This window comes from Choloepus didactylus, chromosome 11 (genome assembly GCF_015220235.1).
Source record: "Choloepus didactylus isolate mChoDid1 chromosome 11, mChoDid1.pri, whole genome shotgun sequence".
In the NCBI taxonomy this organism is placed as follows: Eukaryota; Metazoa; Chordata; class Mammalia; order Pilosa; family Megalonychidae; genus Choloepus; species Choloepus didactylus.
Genome location: NC_051317.1, coordinates 61583744 through 61611075, shown reverse-complemented (window position 1 = coordinate 61611075; position 27332 = coordinate 61583744). Strand labels below are relative to the sequence as shown.

Below are 27332 nucleotides of genomic sequence, written 5' to 3'. Positions count from 1 at the left end.
TGGGCACTTCGTTTACTTCCACCTTTTGGCAACTGTGAATAATACCACTATGAACATCAGAGTGCAAGTATCTGTTTGAGTCCCTTTGTTTAATTCTTTGGGATGGAAACCTAGAAGTTGGATATGTGGGTCACATGGTAATTCTAACTTAACTTTCTGAGGACCCACCAAACTGTTTTCCACAGCGACTACACCATTTCACATTCCCACCAACAATGAATGAGTGTTCCTATTTCTCCACATCCTTTCCAACACTTGTTATTTTTCTGTTTTTTTGTGTGTGTTTTTTTTGTTTGTTTGTTTTTTGTTTTTAACAGTAGCCATTCCAGTGTGTGTGAAATGGTCTCTCACTGTGGTTTTGATTTGCATTTCCCTTATGGCTAATGATGCTGAGCATTTTCATGTGCTTTTTGTACATCCGTACATCTTCTCTGGAGAAATGTCTATTCAGGTCTTTTGCCCATTTTTTAATTGGGTTGTATGCCTTTTTGTCGTTGAATTGTAGAATTTCTTTACACATTCTAGATATTAAACTCTTATCAGATATGTGGTTTCCAAATATTTTCTCCCATTCTGCAGGCTGTTTTTTTACCTTCATGATGAAATCCTTTAATGCACAAAAGTTTTTAATTTTGATGAGGTCCATTTATTTTTTCTTTTGTTGCTTGTGCTTTGGGTGTTGTCCTAGTTTGCTAATGCTGCAGAATGCAAAACACCAGAGATGGATTGGCTTTTATAAAAAGGGGGTTTATTTAGCTACACAGTCACAGTCTCAAGGCCACAAAGTGTCCAAGCAATCAGGTACCTTCACCGGAGGATGGCCAATGGCGTCCGGAAAACCTCTGCTAGCTAGGAAGGCAGCCAGCGTCTGCTCCAAAGCTCTGGCCTCAAAACGGCTTTCTCCCAGGACGTTCCTCTCTAGCAAGCTTGCTCCTCTTCAAAACATCACTCCCAGCTGCACTCCATTCCCTCTCCCTGAGTCAGCTCATTTATATAGCTCCACCTATCAAGGCCCACCCTGAATGGGCGGGGCCACACCTCCATGGGAACATCTCATCAGAATCATCTCCCACAGCTGGGTGGGGCACATTCCAAGCAAATCCAACCATCACCAAAAGGTCTGCCCCACAAAACTACAAAGACAATGGCATTTGGAGGACACAACACATTCAAACCGGCACAGGTGTCAAGTCTCAGAAATCACTGCCTAACGCAAGGTCCTGAAGATGTTTCCCCACATTTTCTTTAGGAGTTTCATAGTTTTGGGTATTATATGTCATTTTGATTTAATCTTTGTATATGGTGTGAGGTAGGGCTCCATCTTCATCGCTTTGCATATGGATATGGCAGTTTTCCCTGCACCATTTGTTGACCAGACTCTTCCCAATTGAGTGGACTTGATACTCTTGTCAAAAATCAATTAGTCATAAATGTGCAGGTTTATTTCTGCTCTCAATTTGATTTCATTGGTTTCTGTATCTGTCTTTGTGCCAATACCATGCTATTTTGATTATCGTAGCTGTGTAATATGTTTTAAGACTGAGATAAGTGAGTTCTCCGACTTTGGTTTATGATGGATTACAGAAATGGAAAGAACATTGCTCCAAAAAAAGTATATTTGACAGACAGTGGCTATAGATGGGGACAGAACTAGAAAGTATTTGGAAAAGGGAAGTGAACTTTGATCTTATTTAATCCTCACAATATCCCTAGGAGGGAGGTACATTTCTGAAATTCCAGACTTCTTGATAAGGAAACAGAGGCTCAGAAAGTTTCAATAATTTAGAGATAGTAAGTGGGACATTCAGAATTTGAGTTTCACTGAGTAAACTAGTTCTTTGGAAATACTCCTGGGTCTGTGTGCAAAACGTTGCCCAGTGATTATGGATACTGATTTCCTGGGCAGAGTTTAGGAAAGGCAGGCAAGACAAATGTCCTGATGGAAGTTTCCATCTGTGTAGCTATCTATTTAAGCTTCTTCTTTACTGAAAGTTGCCATAACCTCTAAATTCTTCACTTGCTGTGGTTATGAAACATTCTGTCTCATAGTGCATAGAATCTCTGGGTGTGGACTCTAGTAATCAGTAGGTTAAAAAGCTTTCCAGGTGATTGTAATATATAGTCTGCGTTGGCAACTACTGAGCCAGATTAGAGCACAAAGGTTAGTTTGCATCACAATCACCTGGGCAGCTTTTTATACACAGCTTTCTGGGCCCCGCTCCCAGAATTTCTGATTTGATAGATCAGGGGTGGGGCCTGAGCATTTGCATTTTTAGCCATTTCCCAGGCATGCTGATGCCGATGGTCCGGGCATTATGCTACTGAGTTAGAGAAAAGAAGGAGGCATTCAATCGACCAGGGATGTGTGCGGGGTGGGAGTGGGGGGGTTGTTGCCACAAATTCTTTTAGGAACTTTGTCCATTAGGACAATTTTTTAAGCTTGTGTCTGTATCAGCTTAGGGCCTAGAAGATACTTGTCTGGATCTATGGAGGTTTGTGAATGCCTCAGTTTTTTTGTCTGTTTGTTTTTTTAATAATAAACTATTTTCAGAGCAGTTTTAGGATTATAGAAAAGTTGTACAGAAAGTACAGAGTTCTCATGTAGCCCCTCCCCCTTCAACACACACACAGGATTTCCTATTAACATCTTGCATTAGCGTAGTACATTTGTTACAATTGCTGAACCGATATTAATACATTATTAATAACTAAAGGCCATAGTAAAGTATACCATTAGGGTTTACTCTTTGTGTACACAGTTCTTCGATGAGTTCTGGCAAATGCATAATGTCATGTGTCCGCCATTACAGTATCATACAGAATAGTGTCACTCCCCTAAAAATGCCTTGGGCTCCACTTAGTCATCGTTTCCTCCACCCCTACCTCAACCTGCACTGGCATCCAACTGATCTTTTTTTACTGTCTCTATAGTTTTGCCTTTTCCACATTGTCACACAGTTGGAATCATTCAGTATGTAACCTTTATAGCCTTTTAGCCACTGTCTTTCAGTTCCAAAGATGCAGACATCAGACCCAGGCCCCAAAAGCCAATTAATGATGGTAGAGCTACTGAAGCTTAAAACTTACGACCCCCACATGTGCACAGTCGCTTTCCTAGGCCATGAATGTGCTCACATTTTTTGTTGGGGTTTTTTCTGTTTTGTTTTGTTTTTTTGATAATTGCAGAAATAAGATCTTTAAGTTTTTTTATTTGTTTGTTTTTAAACAAAAAACTCCCATCTATTTTTGCAGAAAACTCAGGCTCCACTAAAACTTGGATCTGTCCTTGGAGACTCGTCCCTTTTTTTCTAGGAAGATTTTTTTCTAGGAAGTGAAAAACTTTAAAATTTTTAAAAAGTACAATTATTTTTAGAAGCTGCTTTTATCTCTTAATAATATATGAAACAGATTTCTTTAATAGATTTCTGCAACATGTTTAACTGCTGCATAATATGCATCCAAAAATATGCTCAGCCAATTTTCCACTATAAACAATTCGGTGGTTTCTAATTTTTATATATTTAAAAGTATTGCTATGGTGAATGTCCTTTAAGCTAAATATTTGTGCATGCCCTTATTTCCATATTATTTCTCTAAGTAGAAGTGTTGATATGTACCATATGTATCTGTTTTTTACACTGTTATAATTATAATGTAATATACAATTTTGTAATTTGATTTTCTCCCCACTTAATTTATCATATGCACTTTCCCAGTTAAAACATAATTTTTAAGTTTAGCAACTTAATGACTCTATTCCTCCCTATGGATTTGACAATTTACTTGCCTACTCCTCCAGCATCTGGGTTACTTTCAAGTGTTCATTATTATAAATAATACTATGATAGTCTTTCTATTTTTCAGCTTATTTCCTTAACATACTTTCCCTTAAAAACTATGAGTCAAAAGTTATAACAGTGGCCAATGCAATAGCGTTGTACGTAAAGCCCAGGTTTGTAATGGGAAAATAAAATGTTAATGTGATCAGGACTCACAATAAGGGGTCAACTGGGCTTGAAGGTAGGGGAGCCTCACAGACAACTAATGTTCACTATAATTAACCCTGTGTCATAACCCAAGACCTGCTGTTGGTCTTGAGGGCTCACTTAATCTTTCTGGAGAATTTCTTCCCCAGTTAGGGCCAAGTTGCCCAGAATTCTTTTTTTTTTTCCAAACAGAATATGGCTAAAATGACTCAAGAATGTTTAAGAATTGACTTTGTAATGAGGTTGAAACAGCTGCTCCATTATAATTAGGACCTAAGCCCTGTTTTGCTCCACTGTTTCCATAGTGAGTGGTCCAGATCTTGATCAATTACACTCAGGCTCTCTTGTGACCAAAAGGACCCAGAGGCCAGTCAATAAACTGGGTTTAAATTTGGTAAGTTTCTGCTCATGGAACACAAGCTAGTTAACTGGTCTAACCCCATAACTGTGGTCTCTTTATGAGGTTCTCCAACCATCTGAGCTAACCAACTATATAGGTACAAAATAACTGCACACCATGGGGACAGAATGGCACACTGGAGAGTTATAAATAAATGGGCCCTCTGATGATGCTTGGTAACATCACACAATGCAAAGCTGCCCAAGAGGACATTCAGACCACCCTAAAGGAAACACCCAGAAATCCCACCAGCCCTTTGTTTCTGTCCCTGATCTGTGGGAAACCAGTAAATATTGAGCAGAGGGCTAGAGGGATAAGAGGGCGACAATGACCTGGCAATATGTTCATTCTGCACTTAGTCATTCATTTATTCAGCGACTGTGCCAGGAACTGGGCTGGATGCTGCAGACAGAGCAGGGAAGGTGACTGCAAACAGCCTACCATGCCAAGACTGACACCTGCCACCTCAATCCACACGTTCACCACAGGGGAAGGGCTTAAGTGGTGTCGCAAATGGCACTTCAAAAGGCAGGAATCTACAATACAGATGCCCATGATTGCAGGACTTGTTTGCTGAACACTGACCAGAACTTACAAAACAATCCACCTTCCAGCTATCCGCAGGAGCATGAAAAATTCACTAGGACTTGTACTTTGTGCCAGAAACCACCAACCCAGGGGTCAGCTGTGTCCCAAACCTTCCAGATCAAAGCTAAACAAGGCTAAATCATTCCGTTTGTTATTTTAAAAACAGTAACAATGCAAGCACTCCTTGGGTCCCAGGTCCCAATTTGCATTTTCCTTCCTCCTCCCCATGGCCCCTTCCCTCACCAAAACAGGTCTGACCGCTTTTCCATTTTTCTCTGCCCACTCTACTGTCAAGCACCAACGCTTTTCAGACTTGTAGTTCCCCATCTGGCTAATATGTTTCACGGAAGCATTTTGGTCAAAGTTTATCTATGATTATCATCTGTCAGCTGCCACTGGAAAATAGAAAAAGGAAAATGAAATCCAATGACAGGTCTTTACTGGGTTGGCTGCAATGATCATATTTTCCACCTCTCAGGAACAAAGACAAGTGTAGACAAATCCGGTGTCCTATTTTACCTTTGTGACTTGGACAAGCTATGTCTCAGTTTCCTTATCGGTAAAACTGGGATAAGAAAAGTACTTTTCTAAGGGAGAGAATTAAGCACATTACAATTTGCTAAAATGCTTAAAATAATGCCTGGCACATAAGAACATTTCAAATATTGTCCCTTTTTAAATATCTTAATGTCTCCTCCCACCAAATTGGAATGCAAATGCAACAATAAGCCCACACGATTTCTCACGCCATGGAAGAGCCCTTGCACTTCGCTGGCCCTGCAGAAAGCAGGGTGTGGCAGGACAATTCAGAGACCTTGCTTTGTTAACAGGAATCTAGAGTCCCTCCCAGGTCTTCTTCCCCACACCCACTCAAAGACACCACATCCTTTCCCTCCCCTCCGCAGCCACTGGCCCACCCCTGACCCTAGTCCTGACCCCTTTCTCTGATTATAGTCTTTCGCAATCCCAAATCGTCCTACTGCCAAAAATGTAATCATCTTTAAACCTTTCTTCAGTTTTATTGCCCCACCTCCCCCAGCTTTCAATGCCATAGAGGTACCTCCCCTCCATCTAACTTTATTTTCTATTACTTGTCCGTGTGCTTCACTCTCTTCAGTTGGAATCTCCTCACCCCACATTCCCCTTCCCAGAACTGGTTTCCACTCTGTTAATCCTCACCAACCTGTCAAGAAAGCATGGCATCTCTTCCCCGGAGCTTCTTTAAAAGCTTCCTAAGGTATTTATTGTCTATATTCCACAGATTTTGTTCTGAATGACATACACACTGTACAGCTGTATTTGTTTCATGCATGTTATTTATCTTATCTCAACTCAACAGTGAGCCCTTTTCAGACCATTCATTCATTACAGAACTACTGAGTGCCAGGCACAAGGCAAGCAAGGTAACAGAGATCATCAGCTATCATTTATTGAGAATTTACTATGTGCCAGATTTTATCTAATCCTCATGATGATGCCTTAAAGAAAGTGTGGGCATTGCCCTGGATTTATAGATGAGAGCATTTAAGATCAGAGAGGTTAAGTAACTTATCCAATATCACATAGCTATTAAGTGAAGAAACAAGACAGAAAACAGGGCTGAGAACTATTATGAGGGGTGGCTAGTAGCTAGCTGAATAACCAAATAAAACCCAAAAAAAATGTGAATTAATGCACTGTCCATTTGGAAGGATGCCAACAGTTATTATATATATCTGAAGACAAAACTCTTTTTGCAGTATTTTATTAATGACTCAAAGATTAAATAGGTGTGCTTATCAAGTTTATGGATGATTCATTGTAATTATGATAGATAAAAATCACGATTTAAAATGATGCACAAACTAGAACAATACATTTACCTGACAAAATGAAATTGAACAAATTTAACTAACAAAATAAGATTTAACTAGGATAAATAAGTGTCCTGCATTTGGGTCCAAATGTCCAACAGCACAAATATATGAAAGGAAAGACATACAACAACAATTGTAGAAAAGGATCAACAATAAACCCAGTATGAATCAACAGGGGAACCAACTATAAAAAAATCTAATATGATCTTAGATTATATTTTTAAAAGTGCATATCTAGAAAGTGGAAATTCCACTACATTAAGTTGTTTGGGAACAAATATAAAGCTCTGCTCAGAATTCTAAGTTCAACAAAGAGAATCAAACTGATATGCTTCATGTTCAGATGAAATTGATTGATAAAAATTAAGACCATGAAAAAGAATCCTCAAATTTCACAATTCCATAAATGATATGTTGACTCAATATAAGGATTTGATCTAACTCAACCAACCAATCTAATCAATTATAACACAGAATGTTAGGCTGACATCATCCCCAAACTTTGCTATGAAGGCGTGAGATCAGGTCATGACAGCTCCTGTCTGTGTAAACAATCCCAACATTATGACTGTAAAATTTCATACTTAAAACAGACTCCTCTTAATCCCACATCTTATCAAATCAGGTCACATATTCTATCATTTGACTTAAAAGGAAAAGTCTGAGTGATAACCTAATGTCACCAGCTGGTAAACACCCAGAGCAGTTTCCATTCCTAACACGGAAAAATCATTTACCTAACACAGCCTGCTGCAAGAGGCTTCCACCAATTGGACAAGGAGCAACTAATATTCACTTCTGGTGTAAAAGTAATCAAGTTTTGGAACTCAATCATGTTTGAGAACATTTGGCACAGCTTTATCATCCAATCTTGGGCGAGACTCTCTGCATATTGCTTGCAGTCAAGCTAATCATCCCCAGTATTCACTCTCCCCTTCCCCTTGAGGTTTAAATGTCTTCAGAGCTGCCCAACTGGAGAATATGTTTTTCTGACTCCCTTGCAGGTAAGCAGAGGCATGTGACCAAGCTCCAGTCAGTTACATGTGGGCAGCAGTGATTTGTGCACCTTCAGCGCCGCATTCACATTTTCAAAAAGGAAAATGCTTGTGTTTCACTACCCCTCTTTCCTCTTCCTTAAAACTTGAAAGCAGACCATGCAAAGTGGACAACACTCTACTGCAGTAGAAAAAGAACTTTTGCACAAGACACATCATTTTAAAGTTTCTAGTAACATTTTAAAAAGTAAAAAGAAACTGGTGAAATTAATTTTAGTAAATTTATTTAATCCAATATATCCAAAATATTAGCACTTCAATGGGTAATCAGTATAGACATTGGTAAGATTTTTTAACATTTTTGTACTAAGTCTTTGAAATTCAGCATGCATTGTGCACGTACAGCACATCTCAATTTGGTCTGGCCACATTCCAAATGCTCAACAATCACACGTGGCTGTTTGCTATCACCTTCTGCAGTGCAGCCCCAGAGGGTGGCAGAGCACAGCACGAAGACCTGGGTCCCTGCATGACTCTATGGAGCAGAGCTGTCCTGCTGGCCCTGGGAGGCTCAACAGCGTTACTTAAGAGAGAAAACAAATTCTATCTTGTTCAAGCCACTGTACTTTGAAATTACAACAACTTGTCCTGTACCATATTTAACATGTCCATTGGGACCTCACAAAAGGACCCTGCAGCTTTTCAGTTATGAAACAACCCTTCAAAGAATGGAGATACCCATGAATTCACACAAACTCCTGTCAAAACCACTCCAAAAATGTAGTCTGAGTTTGAAAAATTGTCACAGAAACATTCTCAGCATTGGGAAATATATCTTAAAATAAACACATCCAAGGAAAACATGTGGTTCCTTGGACTTTTCCTTCTTCAGTTCCCACATGATAAATCTCTACCTTCCCCAGCAAACTGGCCCACTGGGCAGCCAGGAAGGAAAGCTAGAGAACATCAGATCATTTGGCCTCCCTAGAAAACAAAGATGAAATCTTTTCAGGCAGTGCTTCCAAAAAAATGAAGCCATTTTCTTCAATGCATAAAAACCTCTCTAATAACTGGATAGTCAAATTGATCAGAACACATGGACTTCCGTTTTTAAAAGGAGGTAGGGACTCAGACAAAAGGAAATCCAGGACTAGTTACCAACATCATTTTTATAGATACACTAGGCCTTCGGCTAACACAGACTCCTAATTTCATATAAATGGAAACTAACCATTTAGCAAAGATCTTTGTGGGGAAGCTCAACTGAAAACCTCTACAGGATAAATCCAGAAGCAATTCCCATTTCACTCCAAAGGAGAAATTACATACAAGAATTTGTCAAACAAAGAACATCTAGGTCAACCACAGCCTTAGCTTGAAATGATCAGATAACTAACTCAAAGCAAAAAAGATATTCAGTGCCTGTGTAGACTAGATTATCAGATTTTCCCAAGTTTAGGGCCAGGTTCTGCGTTTCATATTGGTCTCCAGCTACAGCTGGAACAGTAACACATTTAACCAAGGATGCTTTTAATTATGGTCCAGGGAAACTAGAATGAAGCTGTGATGCAGTTAGGCAGTAAGGGGGCTCCGTTTGCAAACAGACGTTTTATTTGATCCGGTGGAAGAGCTGAAGTAGCACCTATTCTCTCACTTCAGAACTCAAGTCTGGAGTGCACTTGACTCTCAGGAAACAACCAACCCAAGACGCTTCCCAGATCCTCCCCAGATACCAGGGAATGGCTCGGACATTGGTGGGCTTTACCACTATGGACGGCAGCGCTTATAATAATTGCCAAATCATTATATGGGTCTTTAAGCTTAGGGGACTAGGGCAGAATTTCTTTTTCTCAGTTTGAAGCTTCGGAACTTAGGAATGCAATTGTCTTGTGTCAGGGAACAGGAGCAGTGCTTGACCTGGCAAGCTCTGGTAGCAAGGAAAACCAGCGTTTAGCTTTCTCTGCCATTTATTAAACTTTGGTCAAGTGACTTACCTTCCCCCCTACCTTAATCTCTTCCTTTGTAAAAGATGGTTATAACATAATGGTCTCTAGAGCTGTTGTAAGCATTAAAGGATAAAGAACATGTGAAGGGCTTGGGACAGTTCCTGATACACAGGAAGCATTCGGTGAGTGAGAACTCTTCTCCTAAGACTGTTGAGTCAGTCAGTGTCCAAAACGTGTTCACTCCTGCTATTAATACCATCTGTTAGGCAGTGGCAGTGTGCCGGTTTGAATGTATTATGACCCCAGAAAAAGCCATATTCTTTGATGCAGTCTTGTGGGGCAGACGTTTCGGTGCATTAGATTTGCATAGAAATGCACCCAACCCAACTATAGGTGATAAGTCTGATGAGATATTTCCATGGAGGCGTGGCCCCACCCATTCAAGGGTGGGCCTTGATCAGTGGAGCCATATAAATGAGCTGAGGGGCAGAGGGAAATCATTGCAGCTGAGAGTGACATTTTGAAGAGGAGCTACAGCCACGAGGGACACTTTGAAGAAAGCACAGGAGCTGCAGAGGAGAGACAGTTTGAAGTTGGCCATTGAAAGTAGACTCTTGCTCTGAAGAAGCTGAGAGAGGACAAATATCCCAAGTGCAACTAAGAGTGACACTGCTGAGGAACTGCAGCCTACAGTGGAACGTCCTGGGAGAAAGCTATTTTGAAATCAGAACTTTGGAGCAGACGCCAGCCATGTGCCTTCCCAGCTAACAGAGGTTTTCCGGACACCATTGGCCACTCTCCAATGAAGGTACCTTGGACACTTTGTGGCCTTAAACCCCCTGTATAAAAGCCAATCCATTTCTGGTGTTTTGCATTCCAGCAGTATTAGCAAACTAGAACAGGCAGCCAGTGTAAAAATGGAATACTCAGCCTCACACTACTAGACACTACTGGAACACTCCAAAAGATGAAGGAACTGTGGAGTTAAGGTCTATGGATGTGCATACTCAGTGGCTGGATGCCAGGGCCCCAGAGAAACTGCTCCAAGATAGAAAAACTTGGAAGTAAAGTCAGACAGCAAGCAGATTCCCCATTGAAGAAGGCCTGACAAGACCTGGAAGATACATAGTTTGACACAAACCTGATGGTATTTCTCTACAGAAAGCTACTAGAGTCCCATTTCCCGTCTGCACCCAAAGGGGTCATCACCAACGTATTTTAAAATTACATCTATGAAAAAAGAGGCTTAGCTCTCTAACAGATTTGGTCATGGATTTTCTGCCTATAGAGAGGGACTTGCTTTTCAATACTCCCTACTTTTGGTGGTGAGAGAGGGGTGCTTGGACATCTGTAAAAACTAATTACAAATGACTAAAAGCTCCATTTAAAAAGATGCAGAGATGTAGGTTATCGACCCTCATGAGAGCTGTTACTTCAACAGGCAACAAAAATTCAGACCCCTGTCTGAGCAGGATGTGTCTGATTCCCCAAGATTCATGGGGCATATGTGTGTCCTTATCTGAATGCTGCATTAGTTAGTAGCTGCTATGGAAAAATATATCACCAATTCAATATGTCACAGGACCAGCCATTTTGAAATGGCTGCTTTTATTTTTTTAAATGGCATATACACTGCTTTCCTACTACAACGGAAAAAAAATTCGGAACATATCTTTCATTAAATTAAACACACATCCATAAAGTAAACTGTGAAGCCCTCAGTCAAGTTTGAGAGGCATGTCTCAAGATTTGTCACAAAAAGCTTTCAACCATTTCCCATCCCCCAGCCTCCACCCATTTGACTCAAAGTACTAAAAATTGGCATTTTCAAAGAAATTCCAGAAGCCTTAGCAAAGGGAAATCCCAACCTCCTTGGCCTCATTTCTCATGACAGCTCATTTTTCCATGTGGAACCACACACTAGTTGCTGCAAATATTTAAAGAGGTAAAGAAGCCACTCTCAAACGATAGTCATGAAAGATATAAATAATGATGACTCAGAACTCTGAGCTCATTTTATAAGCATAACAGTCAAGTATATCCTTTTGTAAAACTAGAAAGAGAAAGGTACTGTGTTCTTATTAAAATACCCAGAGCTATGCCATGGGCAATCTCCTATGTATGATGCTTCTGAATGTCAAGGCCAAGTTTTGAGACTGAGTCTGCCTACCGTGCTTCTCGATTGAGTTGCTTGTGTCAGTCTTTCCTCCTCTCCCAACCATCCTTCCAAATCCTATACATCCTCAAGGCCTGGATGAAGCGTCATCTCTAAAAAGCTCCCCAATTTCTCCCATTTCCAGTGATTTGCCCCTCCCTGAAAATCAACAGCATTTATTGTCCAGACTCCACAATTTAACAACTGGTTATAAAATCTTAAAGGTCCCTTTATTCTATACTTGTTGTATTTTGCCTTAGTTGTTTCCTGCATGTCATTTTTATCCCCCCAGCTAGGTTTCTGAGCTTCTTAAAGACAAGAACCACATTTTACATTTCTCCTGTATCCTCTCTAGTATCTAACTCAGGTTTAAGAACGTCAAAAATAAAGTTAAAAATCTGAACTGAAAAATGCTACCCCATCTACCATAAAGGAAAAATGTTTAAGTCCATAACTCAATTTGGCCTTTGTAAATTATCCACAGGGTCCCAAATATGCTTAGGAATTAAAGCAACTAGATAATGACAGAGCTCCAAGAATCAGGTTCATTCCCCTACTATACTCACATAAATCTGTCCTTGATCTGGTATCAGTCTGAGTCTAAGTCAAAAGTTTCAAAAAGGACACGCAGATTAAATCTCTACCCACATGATGGTCCTGGAATAGCAGAGTAACCCTAAGGCCATCCACACGAGGCTCCTCTGGGCCATTCTTATCCTTTTTTACTCCTCAGTTTTGCTCTCAATGGCCACAACTGATCTTGGCTGCAGGACCTCCCAGGCACAAGCTGGTTGAAATGCAACCACCCCAGTGGGTCACCTGCCTTCTCTCTATGAAAGCAGGTAAACATGATCTGCTATTATCCCTCTTCATCGTACCTCCCAGAAACAAAGAGCCTTTTCTTCCCCTTTCTCTCTTCAGCCTCACGCAAAGACAAGCAGGAAAATTTAACAGCTGAGGGTTTTGGATAGTTCTTTGACAGAGACCACTCACTTTGGGCAAGGAAAATTATAGTTTGGCTCATTTATCTGAACATAAACATTTTAACACTTATTTTTTCATGCAACAAGCAATATATGCAGATGTACTTTATATATACAGAGAAATTCAAACTGAAAAGTATATAATGAAAAGTTAGTCTCCTCCCCCACCAACTCACAGTTCCTCAGTTTCCCTCCTCAGAAAAAGCAACTGTTACTGGACTATTTTCCCTCCAGACAAGTAAACTTTTCGAATCCTATTTTTTAATGTGGGCTTCTGATTCAGAGAAAGGAGTAAGTAATTCCCGAGCATCTCCTGTACGCCAGGCCCTGAGGTGGGTTTTACATACATTTGAGCACACAATGAGAAGAACAGTATTTCCTCCACGTTTCAGGAGAGGAACCCATGGCTTGGGAAGTGTAAGAAACACTCAAGGTCACAAACCTGGTCCAAGTCCAAAGTCACTTTTCCAGGCTGTTCCCTAGACTGTCCTTAAATTCTATGCTCCATCCAAAGCTCTTTTTTTTTTTTCCAGGAAATGTGGGCTCTGAAATCTGAATATTTCGGCTCAAAATCTGGCTGTACAACTTACAGCTCTAAGAACCCAGACAATGTCCCACCCCCCCTAGACCTCAGTTTCCTCATCTGTAAAATGAGCTTAACGCTAGTACTGACCACATAAAGTTTGGGATAAGAGCAAATGAAGCTCATGTAAAGAGCCTGGCACAGCATCTGACATATAGCAAACACTGCTTAGTGGTTACTTATCATCATCATCCTCATCATCATCTGGTTGATTAACAAACTGGGATTTGAAACTAAGTTCTTCTTTTTTGTTTTTTACTTTTATTAACTCCATTTAGCTGTACAGTGGTTTGGCTTTGGGAAGCAATTTGGGATGAATCTGATGAGTCATTTCGAACAAGTCTGGCTCCAATAATACCAATTTCCTTTACTCCCCTCCCCTAAGCCTGCTCCTCAAACATTTCTTCTCTTGGCACCAAATGCCAAAATTAATCAACCAGCTTCTTCTGCTGCCAAATCCCAGAAGCTCTTACTAGTGTTATTACTGTCATTTTGTTTTAATGATAGAAATAGTTCAGTTATTATTTAAAAACTGGATGCCAGCAATACCCTCCCTACTGCCACCAGTTTTAAATGTTTAAACCAAAAGTTTATGCATCTATCATTTCCGCCAGCCCCTGTTCATATATCATGGAACTACAGAAAGATGAAATATTGCTAAAGTAATCTCAGCTTGCATAAATGGAAGCTACCCGAACTCCCTTGGAATGGAAAAAAAAAAAAAAAAAACACTCATTAACCTGGTCACACAATTTACAAACCCACATCTCCTGAACTGGGCTATCCACTTAATTGCCTTTACCTTCTTAACCAAAAGCCAAATGAGATATGTAGGCTGGCATGTCACTAGCCAGCAGATAAGGTGGCTGAAGGAGGCTTGTCAGGGGAGTGACAAGAGCACAGGGGCTATAGGAGACAGAAGGAGGCTTTCACCCTTGCCAATGGCTAGTTGTGTGACTGGCCAAGTCACTCCACATCCTGAGTTTTAATTTATTTCTCCGAAGAATGAGAAGCTTAGACCACAACTTTTTCTCAAGAATCCTTCCTAGCTCTAACTTTAAATGAGACAACATTTTACAATCATCCCACAAGCATCTCATCTGGCCTGGGTCTTGTCGGGGTGGTAAATTACATGTCATGATGCAGCCAAAAGTAAGTGTGCGTGTGACAGGGCTAGCCATAAATGACACAGCCACATTTATTGCAAAAATGTGGTTATGCCCAGCTGTCAAAATATAATGCATGGCAAAGCAATAAAATCCAGGTTCCCCTTTAATTACTGACTGTTAAATGATGGCCTGAGCAAACCCATATTGAGGGCAACATATCTGGGCTTCCATCTAATATCCTTCTATGAATTTTCCCCATTAAACAGATCTAGAGTGTAGCTAGTGCCAAGACTAGAATTACCAGAGGATTTATGAGGTGACTTTTTGTTAAAATATAATTGTGTATAATTCCTCTGCTATGTTACTTCCCCCCAACAGTCTACTCTGGAAGTCTTTGTTTCATAATTTAGGCATCATAATTGATTCCTCCATTCCAAAGTCTGTTATGATAGATAATAAATGAGTAAGAACCCCAGGAATTCAGGGGGAGTAAAGGTGCAGGAAGCAATAGATGTTGTCTTCTTACCACCAAAGCCTTAACAGAGAGTTTTTTTTTTTAAAAAAAAGGAGTTTCCTAAAGCCAAAGATGAATAATGCTAATACACAATTCTTCAAACCACCTTCCTGAGACTAGTTTCCTTTAAAAATGACACTCAGAATCCAGATTTTGGCCACTTTAGAAATGCTGAAGTTCTTATTGCTATTTTTCTTTAAGGTATTTAATTTGACCTCTCCTTTCTCTACAAGGCACACAGGCTCCAGGAATAAAATTAAAATGCCATTTTTGAAAGCTAGACACAAACAGCAAGGAGCCTAAAGCATACCATTCACGTAAGCCACCATGGGCTGGGGCTGAGAGTGCTGCTGTGTTCTGTCGTTTATTAACCCAATAACTTATCACGGTGGAAGGGGAGGACTTTTCCTCCAGCTCCTTGGAGGGGGAGGTGGCGGTGGGGGTGGGAGGTGGGGGTAGGGAGTGGGGAGCAGTGGGGTGGGCAGACAGTGAGTCACAGAGCTCACAGATACTTACATCACTCTTCCTGAACTTGGCTTTCAAGCTCTTCATGTTTAGTCCATTCAGCCTTCCAAAGCTCTAGAGGAGATTTCTCAACACCTAAAAAGAAAAAGAAAAAAAGTAAGTGTATCGAGGTTTACAATTTACAAATAAACATTATCGGTATTCCCTTCTGGTTAGATTACAAGTTTGGGCCATGGTAGGAGATGAGGTTGGGTTGGTTTGGGAAGGTGGTCAGTTAACAGCTGGGACATGAAAGTCTCCTCTTTCCTCTTACGGTATAAGTGATTCAAAAATTTAAATTTTATCCCAACTTCCCAAATGCTAAAAATAGAACAAGTTTAAGTAACTGCTTAATAGTTGTTGTACAAAATACTATATGCAGGTACTAAACGGGCTCCTGTCTCGACACATTCTTCATGTTACAATTATATTCTCTACCTCCTTTGGTGAGGCCACAAGAGTGAAGAATGATAAGGAAAACAGTTCATTCTCCAGATGCCATTCCTTCCCTATTTATTTTTCTTAGTGTGGTTGTTTTTTTTTTTCCTTCCCCTCCTAAATGCACAGGGTAGTTAGTGAAAAATTCCAGGAACAACAAAACCTCCCTCATAAAACAGCCATCCCCCAGGGAGCTTTTCTGAACAATACAAGACTCTCCAGGGCCTTGCTGGGCCCCTGCACCTCTGAGACAGCACCGGACGAGTCTTAAGAAATCATTTCATTTAGGAGGCATCTGCGATCCCCTGGGAATTGAAAATAATTTTTTTTAGTGTAGATGTACTTTTCCCAGGGAAGAAGGTTCCTACTTTTCATCGGACCCTGAAAGAGGGGAATGGTCACCCTTCAGAAGTGAAGAGCTTCTGCTTGAGTCTAAGCTGCCACTTTCCAGAAGTAGAAATGGAGTCAACAGAGGTGGTCACAAAGCCTGTTTATGATGGAACTGAGAACCAGACCCTGAGGTCTGATTTCCAGTTGAATGCCTTTTCTACTGCACTACAGCTTTAAACTAAAACCAAAAAGCTGAATGCTATGTTAAAATATAGTATGGCATATTTTTCATCCTTAGATGCTGTAAATGTACAAAGTGTGGGACCATCGAGATAAACCAAAATGCATTTAGGTCAAAAAGATGAGATAATCTGCGTGAAAGCTGTTACCACATGGCAAGCGCTCCTAAATGTAACTTCCCCCACAGGGGATCTCCAACAGCACTCTCCAGCCGAGAACTAAGGGATAGCATTCAAGTGTTTACTACTGCTAGCCACTAACTATTTTTCAAAAGTCTGTCAAGGTCATCTCATGTTGGTCCACCATCCTTATCATCCTGGACAAAGAGATTCGAGGAGACAGAAGGGAGAATACTCATCCCTCATCATCTCCGCACCGCTGCCTCAGAAGTCAACCCGCGACCCTTTGGCTTCTACAGCGTTAGCTTTCATTATTGCTGCCTCCAACTGCAGGGCCCCTTTGGTGAACGGCACAAAAACCCCGTCATCACAAAGCACTTCAGTGGCATTAAACTGCAGGCCACACCATGACTGCCGCCTCTCTGTGGTCCCCTTCGGGCTTCCAGGCTCGGCAGAAGTGCCAGAATCCGTGTTGCCTGGCAACCATACACACTGTGGTTACATGTTGTTAACTGTCAAGTATTTAACACAGAGAAGACCGGGCTGGGACCCGAACTCAAGGGCAAACTCCAGGACAGCATGTCTTGAAGTTGACCCCTGGAAAACCTCCACGGTTAGGACCTGGGGGACAGTTTGCTAAACGCAGAATCTTAGTCCCCATCCCATGGAAACAGAATCTCAGGACAGGGCCCGGAATTGCACCAAAGTTGGCGAGCCTAGAATTGAGGTAGATCAAACAGGGAATATACTTGTCCAAGTTGGGCTACTTTATTAAAAAGCTCTTTTTCATATCAAAACAACCCTCCTTTTGATGAATACAAGTAGAAATAATGATAATCAGATATTCCCAAACTATCACTAGCTTCTGACTTCTACACCAACTGTTACAGAAAATGGAAATCATCCTTCAAGTTCAATTCCTTCCACCCTCTGGTAGAAGTGCTAAAAACCAAGGAAAGAGGCCAAATCTGTGCAGCAAAAAAAGGGAGAAAAGAGAAGCCAAGGCTTGAATAACCCACAAACTGCATAGCCAACCAAGACGTAATCACCCAAAGCATCCTTCATTCACAGTTTCAGGCAAAAGTGGGCAAGAGTTTTTGTTTCGGATAACATGGGTTTTTATGGGTGCTGTGCTAGTATTTTTCTGTTTGTTTTGGTTTTCTTTTCTCTCTCTCTCTCTCTCAAAACATGGCAATGACAAGCATACAAACTTATATGAAAAGAATTAAATAAAATAACTAATTGCAAAAGTTCCCAGGGAAAGGTATCAAACGAATGCCTTCCTAGAGCTCATGAGTGTGTGATAGCTGGGAGGTTCACGGGTTTAACTCCACAATGAGGAAGACAGGGGTTCAAGGGTAAAGAAGTGTGGAAAACTGACAGATAGTAACTCCAAAAACAAGAACTGTAGCTGGTGGTAATTAAGCTTATTAAGAGATAACTGTTTCCCTGTTCTAATGTCTGGAAGCCACAGCTAGAGGTAAGCAATCTGGCCCCTGGAACGATGACTGGCCCTGCATGTTCTCTTGCCCCGGAAGACTCACGAGTAAATCAGAGACTCTCCCGTCTTGGGTCAGCTGCAGTCTTACAGCCTCAGTTCCCAATCCCAAATTTCCAAAGCCCAGGCTGTGCTACAGCAGCCTATTTTGAGAAAAGTGACACAATCAGTTTAGCGACTCTACCCTAATGGTGGTCCTCGGAAAAGCCATTTAATCAAGATGCTGCGTTCCAAGGAGGTGCAGCAAAGCCGAATGAACTGCACAGCAATCTAATGTGGATATTTACAAAAGAGGCCAAATGTTACACATTCATGGGAAAAGTTCTCCAAACGAAATCCTTCCATTTCAAGCAGAATAAGGCCAACCTCCCCACTGAGCAGGAATGCTGACCATTTTATTACCTGCTCAATTCCAAAAAAGTCACTGAAACGGGCTTCCACTGGTGTCAGATCATCAAGGGATGTCGTGTTGATAGGTGAGAAGGGACTCATGTGTAGATGCACATCTTGCTACCCTCTCATTTGAAAGACTGGGTCCAACAAAAGGGTTTACTTATTCATTCATTTTCCCTTTAAAAATTAATATAACTGTCAATCAAAGCTTAACATGGGAAGTCCTTTTCCAAAATAATTTTAGCCCAAATCAAAAAGGCTTGATATTTAGGGTAGAGAGCTTTAACACGAACAAATAAGTCAGACTTCTTTAAGTATTAAAAATAGCTCATAATGGGTATGGGGTTACTTTTTGTGGTGATGAAAATGTTCTAAAATACTGTGATGATGGCTGCACAACCTGTGGACATACAAAAAAACGTCTTACCACTTAAACGGTTCACACTGTACGGTATGTGAATTATGGCTCAACAAAGCTATTTTTTAAAAAGCAACCTAATAATTTCCGTCATCTTCTCCAGTCCTTAGAGTTAGGAAAGTTCCAGGTTAGATAACACTGGACTGATTGAAAAAGGGAACAAAGGTGTACAGTGCCTTTAATGCTAAAATGTGGTTGCTCGTAGATTTTCTGTAGTTAGTTATTTCTCTATCACTTCTCTCCTCTGATTTGAAGTGATTAGAAGAAAATAGTTCCTCTCTTCTATCTTTGAGCCACTTCTACTCCCACCCACCCCATCCCACCCTATCAGCAAGCAGCTGATTACTCCTGACCACTACAGATTATTAACTCACAAAGGCACATGGTTGCTGAACACACATGTACATTTTCCCAAATCACAAGAACAAATTAGGCATCCAAGAAACTGTACCACAGTTCAAGGACAGTCAGTGGTTTAAAAAAATTTCCTCTGAATTGCCTCAGCAAATTCTTCCATCACAAAATATGAGGCTACTTCCACAGAATCCTCAACACCACCAGAACACTAATGCACCTCAGAACAGCCTTCAGAATTTTTTCTTCCAAGTTAAAAAAAAACATCAGACTTAAAACACATAGCTCTGGAAAAAAGTGTTGAGCAAATGTAGAGCATCTACCTCCTTTCCCTCAAGTGCTTGTTTCCTCTGCAGACAATAATCTCTCCACAACAAAGATGGAGTTTGACCAAAAGCTGTATAAACACCCAGTTTTCTCAACCTGGCCAACACACTCTGTAAAAGGTGTCAAGGTCTCTCTCTCCAGACCACCCTTCCCCATAAAGGTGTTGCTGACAACACAGCACATCCATCATCCAACTCCTCCCTGAGGGTACTAGCTGATCCAAGTCTCTGCCCCCCAGATGGGGGCTTTGCCTATGAATTCCATCATTGCTTCTGGAATAAAAAACATAAAATGATAAGAAGCCAGTGGGTACCGTTCCCCCTCATCTAACTGACTTTTTGTCAACAGTTCTGTTCTTGTTTTAATAAGACAGAATTCTAAACACACTTTTCTGTGGAAAAGTCAAAACGAACAAGTAGAGAATGAAACAAAACCACATTGTAATGAGGCGTTAAATGCTGCCATAATTCAAAGAGTGGAAATCTTTGAGGGCTGGGGAAAATCAGAGAAGTCTTCCTAATAGGGTTCTAACTGGGCCTTAAAGGAAATAGGATTTGGGAAAGCTGAGATGGAAACAGCCTCCTGTCTGTCCCCTCCAACAAGATGGGCACTCCCTCCAGGCCCTGGCCACTGTATACAATCAGTAAAATGTTTCATGAATGAATGTGAAGGTCAAGGATATGGCATAGGCATATGGTGGCCTTCAGACTTCACCATTGATCTCAGCAAGGATCTCTCTTTGATTGCAAGTGCACTGAGAAGGGTGATCATTCACATCTGTTAACTGTGCTTGTATTTGAGTAAATACAGCATAGTGATTAGGTTTCATCATGGACTTACGAAAGCACTGAGAGGTTCTAAGAAGTTTTAACAGGTCACCCTTCCCTTTTCTTTCCTGCTTGCCCCCTTCTCTCTCTTTGCTCTGCTCCTCTGACAGTTCTCTCCCCAACCACATGCTAAGCCTAGCCAAGGGAGCCAGCCATTTTAAATAATGGAATGTTAAGAGTCAGCAGAGAGCATGGGTCATCAAATGGAACCCTGGAGGCAAGGAGAGAGCTATGGGACAGGCCAAGGGTTCCACCAAATCAACATGTCGGCTCAGTTGTTTTACATGAGACTCTACCCCTTCAAGTCCAGGAGCTCCTCAATGAGGCACAAGCTTCTAGGCCTTAGGTTTCAACTTTAACTTCAGCAAGCCTCTCTTAATAGTCAACACTCAACGAATAGTGAACAGATGATGAACGAACGAATTAGTGTCAAATGTTAAATTGGAAGCACAAAGCTACAACAGATATTTCATCCCAAAGTAGTCCAAGACACAAATTTTCAAATTTGCTGAAAGCTAGTAACAGGGCTCTTAAACTCTCAACCACATCCAAGGTCTAAAAGGATTAGTGTGTGGCGACTGGGGGAGAATTTTCCTTTGGACAGAAATTTGCAATGATCCCCACCACCTCTACTCAACCCCATGAAAGAGGGTTATAGAACTGCTTGGAAAGATTGCACAGGTAAGTCTAAAAAGGAGAGAAACTGGCCTGTCTTTCGGTGAAGGCAATGAAAGAGATGTTGCTGCTGTGTTTTGATCACCTGAACACTGGAATTCACTGGAGCATGGAGTGTGTTTCCTATGGACCAGATGTGAGCATCTCACAAAAGAGGGAAGTGGCTTGTCTTCAATTCCTTCTAGCAAGGTGACTAGAGCAGAGAGGAGCTGATTCCCAGATGGAGAAAGCAAAAAGCCAGAGACGAGTACATCATCTATATCAAGGAAACTGCAGGGGAGAGATCCTCCACGATGGTCAAGGGGTGGAACAAGGAAGGAAAAGAGATCTCCAAAGGCCCCCAGAAAGAGCCCAAGAGGCAAGAGTCAGTTGAAAACACCTGCTAGGCTCAGAGAGCATAAACTATCTTGCCACAGTACGGATCAAGGAAGAACTCTGTATCTCTCCTATCTCTCATCTCACCCGGCCCACTACATCCCCAGTTTTACCACTGCCAACCCTTGAGGGATCAGAAACCATGAAAGGAAGATGGGGGAGGTGGGTGAGCAGAGTGTCATAGGGAGAGAAAAAAGGGAAAGATATTTAACTTTAAATCAAATTTGGACTTATTATTATTATTGTTTGAAATTAGACATTCTAGTTTCTGAATTAAGACTATTCAGCCATTAAAATCACAATCGAACTTTTTTTAAAATCTAAGAATAATCAGAAAAGTCATAGATTTCCTCCAGACCCAGAGGATATACTAATTCCACTGAACATATTTTAAAGAGACAGTGGGACACAAAATAAAGTTGCATTATGATTACATCCTACCAGTCTTTATTTGTTCAGCAAACCAGATACATGAGTGAATGACTGAATGAATAAATAAACAAGCAATCATTATTGAGCATTAATTAGGGGCCAGATGCTTTCAAATATGTTCTTTTTTTTTTTTTAATGAACTGCTTAAGGTCCACGTTTGTTAAAGAACTTGCCCAGATGATAAATAAGGGAGACATTAAGGCCGGGGACAGGGCGCAGTGGGGGCGGGGGGGGGGAGGGGAGCGGAGGTTGGGACAAATAAGCAATAGTTTCATTTTGGCAATGAATTCTTCTAAAATACATTAATATCTCACATTTTTTCAAAGAAAAGAAAATAAATGACCACATTCTTTTTAAACCATAAATGTCATTCAGATATTGGATCATAATAATCATGTAGCAAAACTCTCTTGAGAACATCAATCTCCCTATATTCACAACTTGCCTTCAACCAGTGGATGACATTTCTCTCTGGAACCAAATAACATCATTCATCTTTCAGAATAAAACCTGCCATCATCCAAGACTGATTCTTGGTCCATGAATCAGCCAGAGCCAGCGGCACCGATAAAAAAAAACTGGCTGGGACTCGGGCAACGTTACTATCTGGTCTGTCAAGTCTGCTACTTATATGCTCCCATGAGCTTTCCTAAGTCCCAAGGTTACCACTTGTCCTAAATCCATCCAATTTCAATAGCATGAGTTTAATAACACAAGCCACCTCTGGAATACACAAATCATTCAAGACTGAGAAACTTCAATTATTCCTTGTGTTGAGCTCATTTTTAAGATGACCTCTAAAAATGCCCTTCCTAGTCTAAGAGTTTTAGTCTTTTGATTTTCAATTTCAATATCGCCATCTATAAACACCACAGTGTCCATCTCTCAAGGAAAAATCTGCCCTTCCCATATCCAGCAATTGACCCCATGTGGCAAGACATGTATGCCTATGTGCAGGCAAGCACCTTAGCTTCTCCTCCTAAGTCCATTCCTTGAGTTTCACCAGTCCTGAAACTCAACAAAGCCAATCAAGTTTAAAAAGAATTCAAATCTTCAAACATTACTGGTGGAAACATAAAATGGTGCAACCACTTTGGAAAGCAGTTTAGCAATTTCTTAAAAAGTAAATACAAATTTCCCATATGACCCAGCAATTCCACTCCTAGGTATCTAGCCAAGAGAAATGAAAACCTTGTACATGAATATCTATAGTGGGAGTATTCATAATAGCAAAAAAGAGGAATATCCACCAATTGGATAAACAAATGTGGCTTACAATATTATATTATCTATTATGGCAGACAATAATATCTATTGTGGTATACAATAGAATACCATCCAGTCATAAAAAGGAACAAAATACTGATAGGTGCCACAATATGGATGAAGCTCAGAAATATTAGGCTAAATGAAAGCCCGTCACAAAGACAACATATTGTATGATTCCATTTATACGACGTGTCTAGAAAGGGCAAATTTATGGAGACAGAAAGATTAGTGGTTGTCTAGGGCTGGCAGAGAAACAGGGAGTGATTGCAAATGCATACAAGGGATCTTTTTCGGGTAGTGGAAATGTTCTAAAACTGGACTGTGGATAGTTGCACAACTCTATAAACTTACTAAAAATCATTGAATTGTTTTTAAAATGGATGAATTTATGGAATGTAAATTATACCTCAATGAAGCTGTTTGTAAAAAAGAACAAATGCAAAAAATAAAAAAGAGGCCCATAAGCAAAGTTTTTGGTAGTGAAAAATATCTTTCAAGTGAGCGGGAGGTAGGCTCCATTTATGGTTATATGCAATCCCTGTTTTTACTCTAGAAAGACTTAATTGCCAAAAGCTGGCTGGCTGCGTATTTCATCGGTTCTTTGGCTCAGTTTCAAAATAGGGATAACTTGGACTCTCCAACATTCTGGAATGCTGGAAATGTCATTTATAACTATCACAATGGGGTGGTTTGGCCTGCTGAATCTCTTTCCTCGGTCATGCAGGGCCTTAAATACTTTTCAGAATATGGGACCAATAAATAAGTTAATAAAATAGACTCTGTAAACTCTGATGCCCCAGAAGCAGGAGTCAGGGAGGGAACAGGAACACAAAGATTATTTCTGCTGCCCCAACTATGGTGTTTGAACATCATTCGAACATTGTGTGTTCGAAAAAGCACGTTTCTCATCTCCAGTCCAACAGAGAGGGGGTGCTTGCTCACTTGAGGGGAAAGGATAACGATGCTGCCTTATACAGCTCTAATGATCCTGGGATGTTTGATTTGCTTGGCAGCACCCCCCTTTTTCTGATAATAGCACTCCCCTTCTTTGTGAAACGTAGTCCTCCTACCCCACGCAACCCCAACCAGATGGGGCTGGTACCTAAGGATGGGGATGCTTCCTTGGCAGGACTATTCACATTCTCCCTGGGATTATCAGACTCCGGAGAAAAGGTGAGGAGAGCAGAGAGGGCAGAGAAGAACTTCCTCTCTGGTGGAGAAGCTGGGAGAATGTAGACCTGAAAGCTGTGCCAGACCCCAGTACTATCCTTCTGCAGAAAGCTGCACTGACAGAGGGAAGTCAAATCAGCAGAGCACAGTGGAGAGGGAGGTTCCCGGTTCCAGGGATCCCTGAGGCCCTGCCACAGCCACACCCTCCTAGCACAGGACTTTGGGTCACTTAGGCCTAACTATGTGACAACCGAGCCTATAACTATAAGCCAAACCAGCCTGAGTTGGTTCAAGTTGGACTTCTGTCATTTGCAACCTAAGAGCACTGACAGATACTTTGATGTCTTCTCATATACTCAGTCTTGCTCAAGCTGTCATCTCAGACACCACAGAAAAGGAGGTGCCCAGAACTCTGAAGTCCCAGTTGCAGCTTGCATTTTTCTGTCTGTTCAGCCCTTGTCTGAAGTCAGGTAGCTAAGTTTACTTCGTGAACCTAAAGAAATGAAATACCCTCCCTCTGGATTGTAAATGAGATGACTCCACAGTGTTCCCTGGGAATGTGAAGGTTAGGGAGGGCATATTTATTATCTGTTTGTTTGTCTGCAAACTGATGTGTTCTGCCCCATGTCCTCACTACTCACCACTCCTCCAACGTACTCCATTCACTGCCCACCTCCACCATTCAGTTCACCACAGAAGACCTTGCCAGCAGTCCCAAGCGTGGGTCTTCTGGGCTATTTCCGTTCTGAAAGTAAGTATTGCTTTTTGCTTTCATTCAGGAACCAGGCCAACAACAAAAACAAGCACGATTAACTGGAAATCAATTGCATCCGCTCTTTTAAAGCGACTATGACGGCTGGGTCCTCATGTTCTCTACTCCCCAGGAACTTGGCTCAGAGACCTGAGGGAGCATGAAGGAGGGAAACAAGGAAAATGCTCCCAGGGCTGAAGGAAGGTTGAATAGAGAAAACCTTCAGAAGAGAGGAGGGCAGACAATGGAAAGGGGGTCCTGGGGGGGGGCTGGGGTGCTGGGCTCAGCTGGACCAAGAGGCCTCAAAGCCCAAGGATATTCTTCTGGGCAGTTAATCCTTGAATAATGGTGGAGATATGATATGCAAACACACTGTCATTCACCCCAATTTATTCTAAGTGAGACACCTGGAAGACAGCCTTGCACAATGGCTCGAATATCAAGACATTACTTCCCAGGGGCTTCTGCCAGCCCCAATTTGCCACACTTTCTCCCTGAGAGGCAAATGGAAAGGACTTGCAGAACTTTTTCAACTAGAAGTCCCAGGCTGCTCCAGGCTTGTGCTATGGGGGCCCAGAATCACCGACCTCATAAAGACAAACTCCTCCTAACTGAATTTTATACCCTGGGCCTTTGGAATTAGATCAGTCCATTTTCAACCACTTTCTGAGCTTAGGGATAAAAAGCAAACAGCATTAGCAGGAATTATGGGAAATTCTTCCATTAACAGCAACAAAGGTTTAATGTGTTCCTCTGTATCTTTCCCCCACCCACCTGGCACATCCCACAAACCTACACACCTTGTACTTGATGCTAAGAGGGTTTACAAAATAAAAATATCATGACTACTCAAGAATTTGCAATTTAAGAGAAAGATAAGAAACCTATATTGTTTTGTTCAGTCTCATGCATTAAGTATCAACTTAAGCGCAGAGGGGATGTCAAAATGTGGACCATATACAACGGTGTCTACAAAATCAGTCTTATTGTAAAGAAAAGTGTGTGTAGACTAATGCACTTGTGCAAAAGCAGAGACACACAAATTTGTCAACCTAAAACACAAATGTCCATTATACCACGTGTAGTCAGTTTGTAATGGAGTTATACCTCTTTAGGGAAAATATTTAAAGCTAACAGGCAAGACCCCGGGTGACTGGATAGAAACACAGGGAAGCTTTTTGAGGGCAATCTTGATGTGATGTGGGACTGGAGTTATAGGACCCACAAGAAGACATATGACTTCAACTGGCACTGTCCAATGCTTTAGCCATTAGCCACGTGTGGCTATTGCACGCTTGAAATGTGACTAGTGCAAACTGAAATGTACTGAAAGTGAAAAATGCACAATGGATTTCAAGGACTTCCTATGAAAAAAGAAAGTAAAATACATCGTTGATAAACTTCATCTCAATTACAGGTTGAAATAATATTTTGGATACATTAGGTAAACAAAATATATTAGTGAGATTAATTTCACCTGTTTCTTTTTTAATATTTTTTTTTATTGCAGGTACTAGAAAATTTAAAATTACTTACGCGACTTACATTATATTTCTATTGGATAGAATGATTTCAATTTTCCCTTTAAAGACTGTGATGATAACATCAATTTAGCAATAGCAGCATCTTATTATTACTAATGAAGAGGTCATAAAACTGGAAAATTTGTATGTTGCCAGTTTTAACATTCACTTACTATCATAAAATCATAAAACTTAGACCTAGTGAATACTGCAGATTAATGATTAAAGAATGGCTGAACACTACAGTTTAAAAGATTCATGCTGCCACATGCAGAAGAAGGAATGATTAACTGAGGATTTTATTTCATTCAAGAATCCTCGTCGGGGAGGCAGGGCAAGATGGCGGACTGGTGAGCTGTAGGTTTTAGTTACTCCTCCAGGAAAGTAGGTAGAAAGCCAGGAACTGCGTGGACTGGACACCACAGAGCAATCTGACTTTGGGCATACTTCATACAACAATCATGAAAACGTGGAACTGCTGAGATCAGCAAAATCTGTAAGTTTTTGTGGCCAGGGGACCTGCACCCCTCCCTACCAGACTCAGTCCCGTGGGAGGAGGGGCTGCCAGCTCTGG

The 27332-nt window shown here is 41.1% G+C and overlaps 1 protein-coding gene across 1 annotated transcript in view; it reads right to left on the bottom strand.

The window, feature by feature from the left end:
• The window catches only part of RAI14 (retinoic acid induced 14), a 171880-nt gene that overhangs the window by 126157 nt on the left and 18391 nt on the right, over window positions 1-27332 (bottom strand). The window contains exon 2 of the mRNA XM_037798792.1: window positions 15632-15715. Within this exon, the coding sequence (XP_037654720.1) occupies window positions 15632-15667 (36 nt within the window). The 5' untranslated portion in view covers window positions 15668-15715. The remainder of the gene's footprint in view (window positions 1-15631; window positions 15716-27332) is intronic.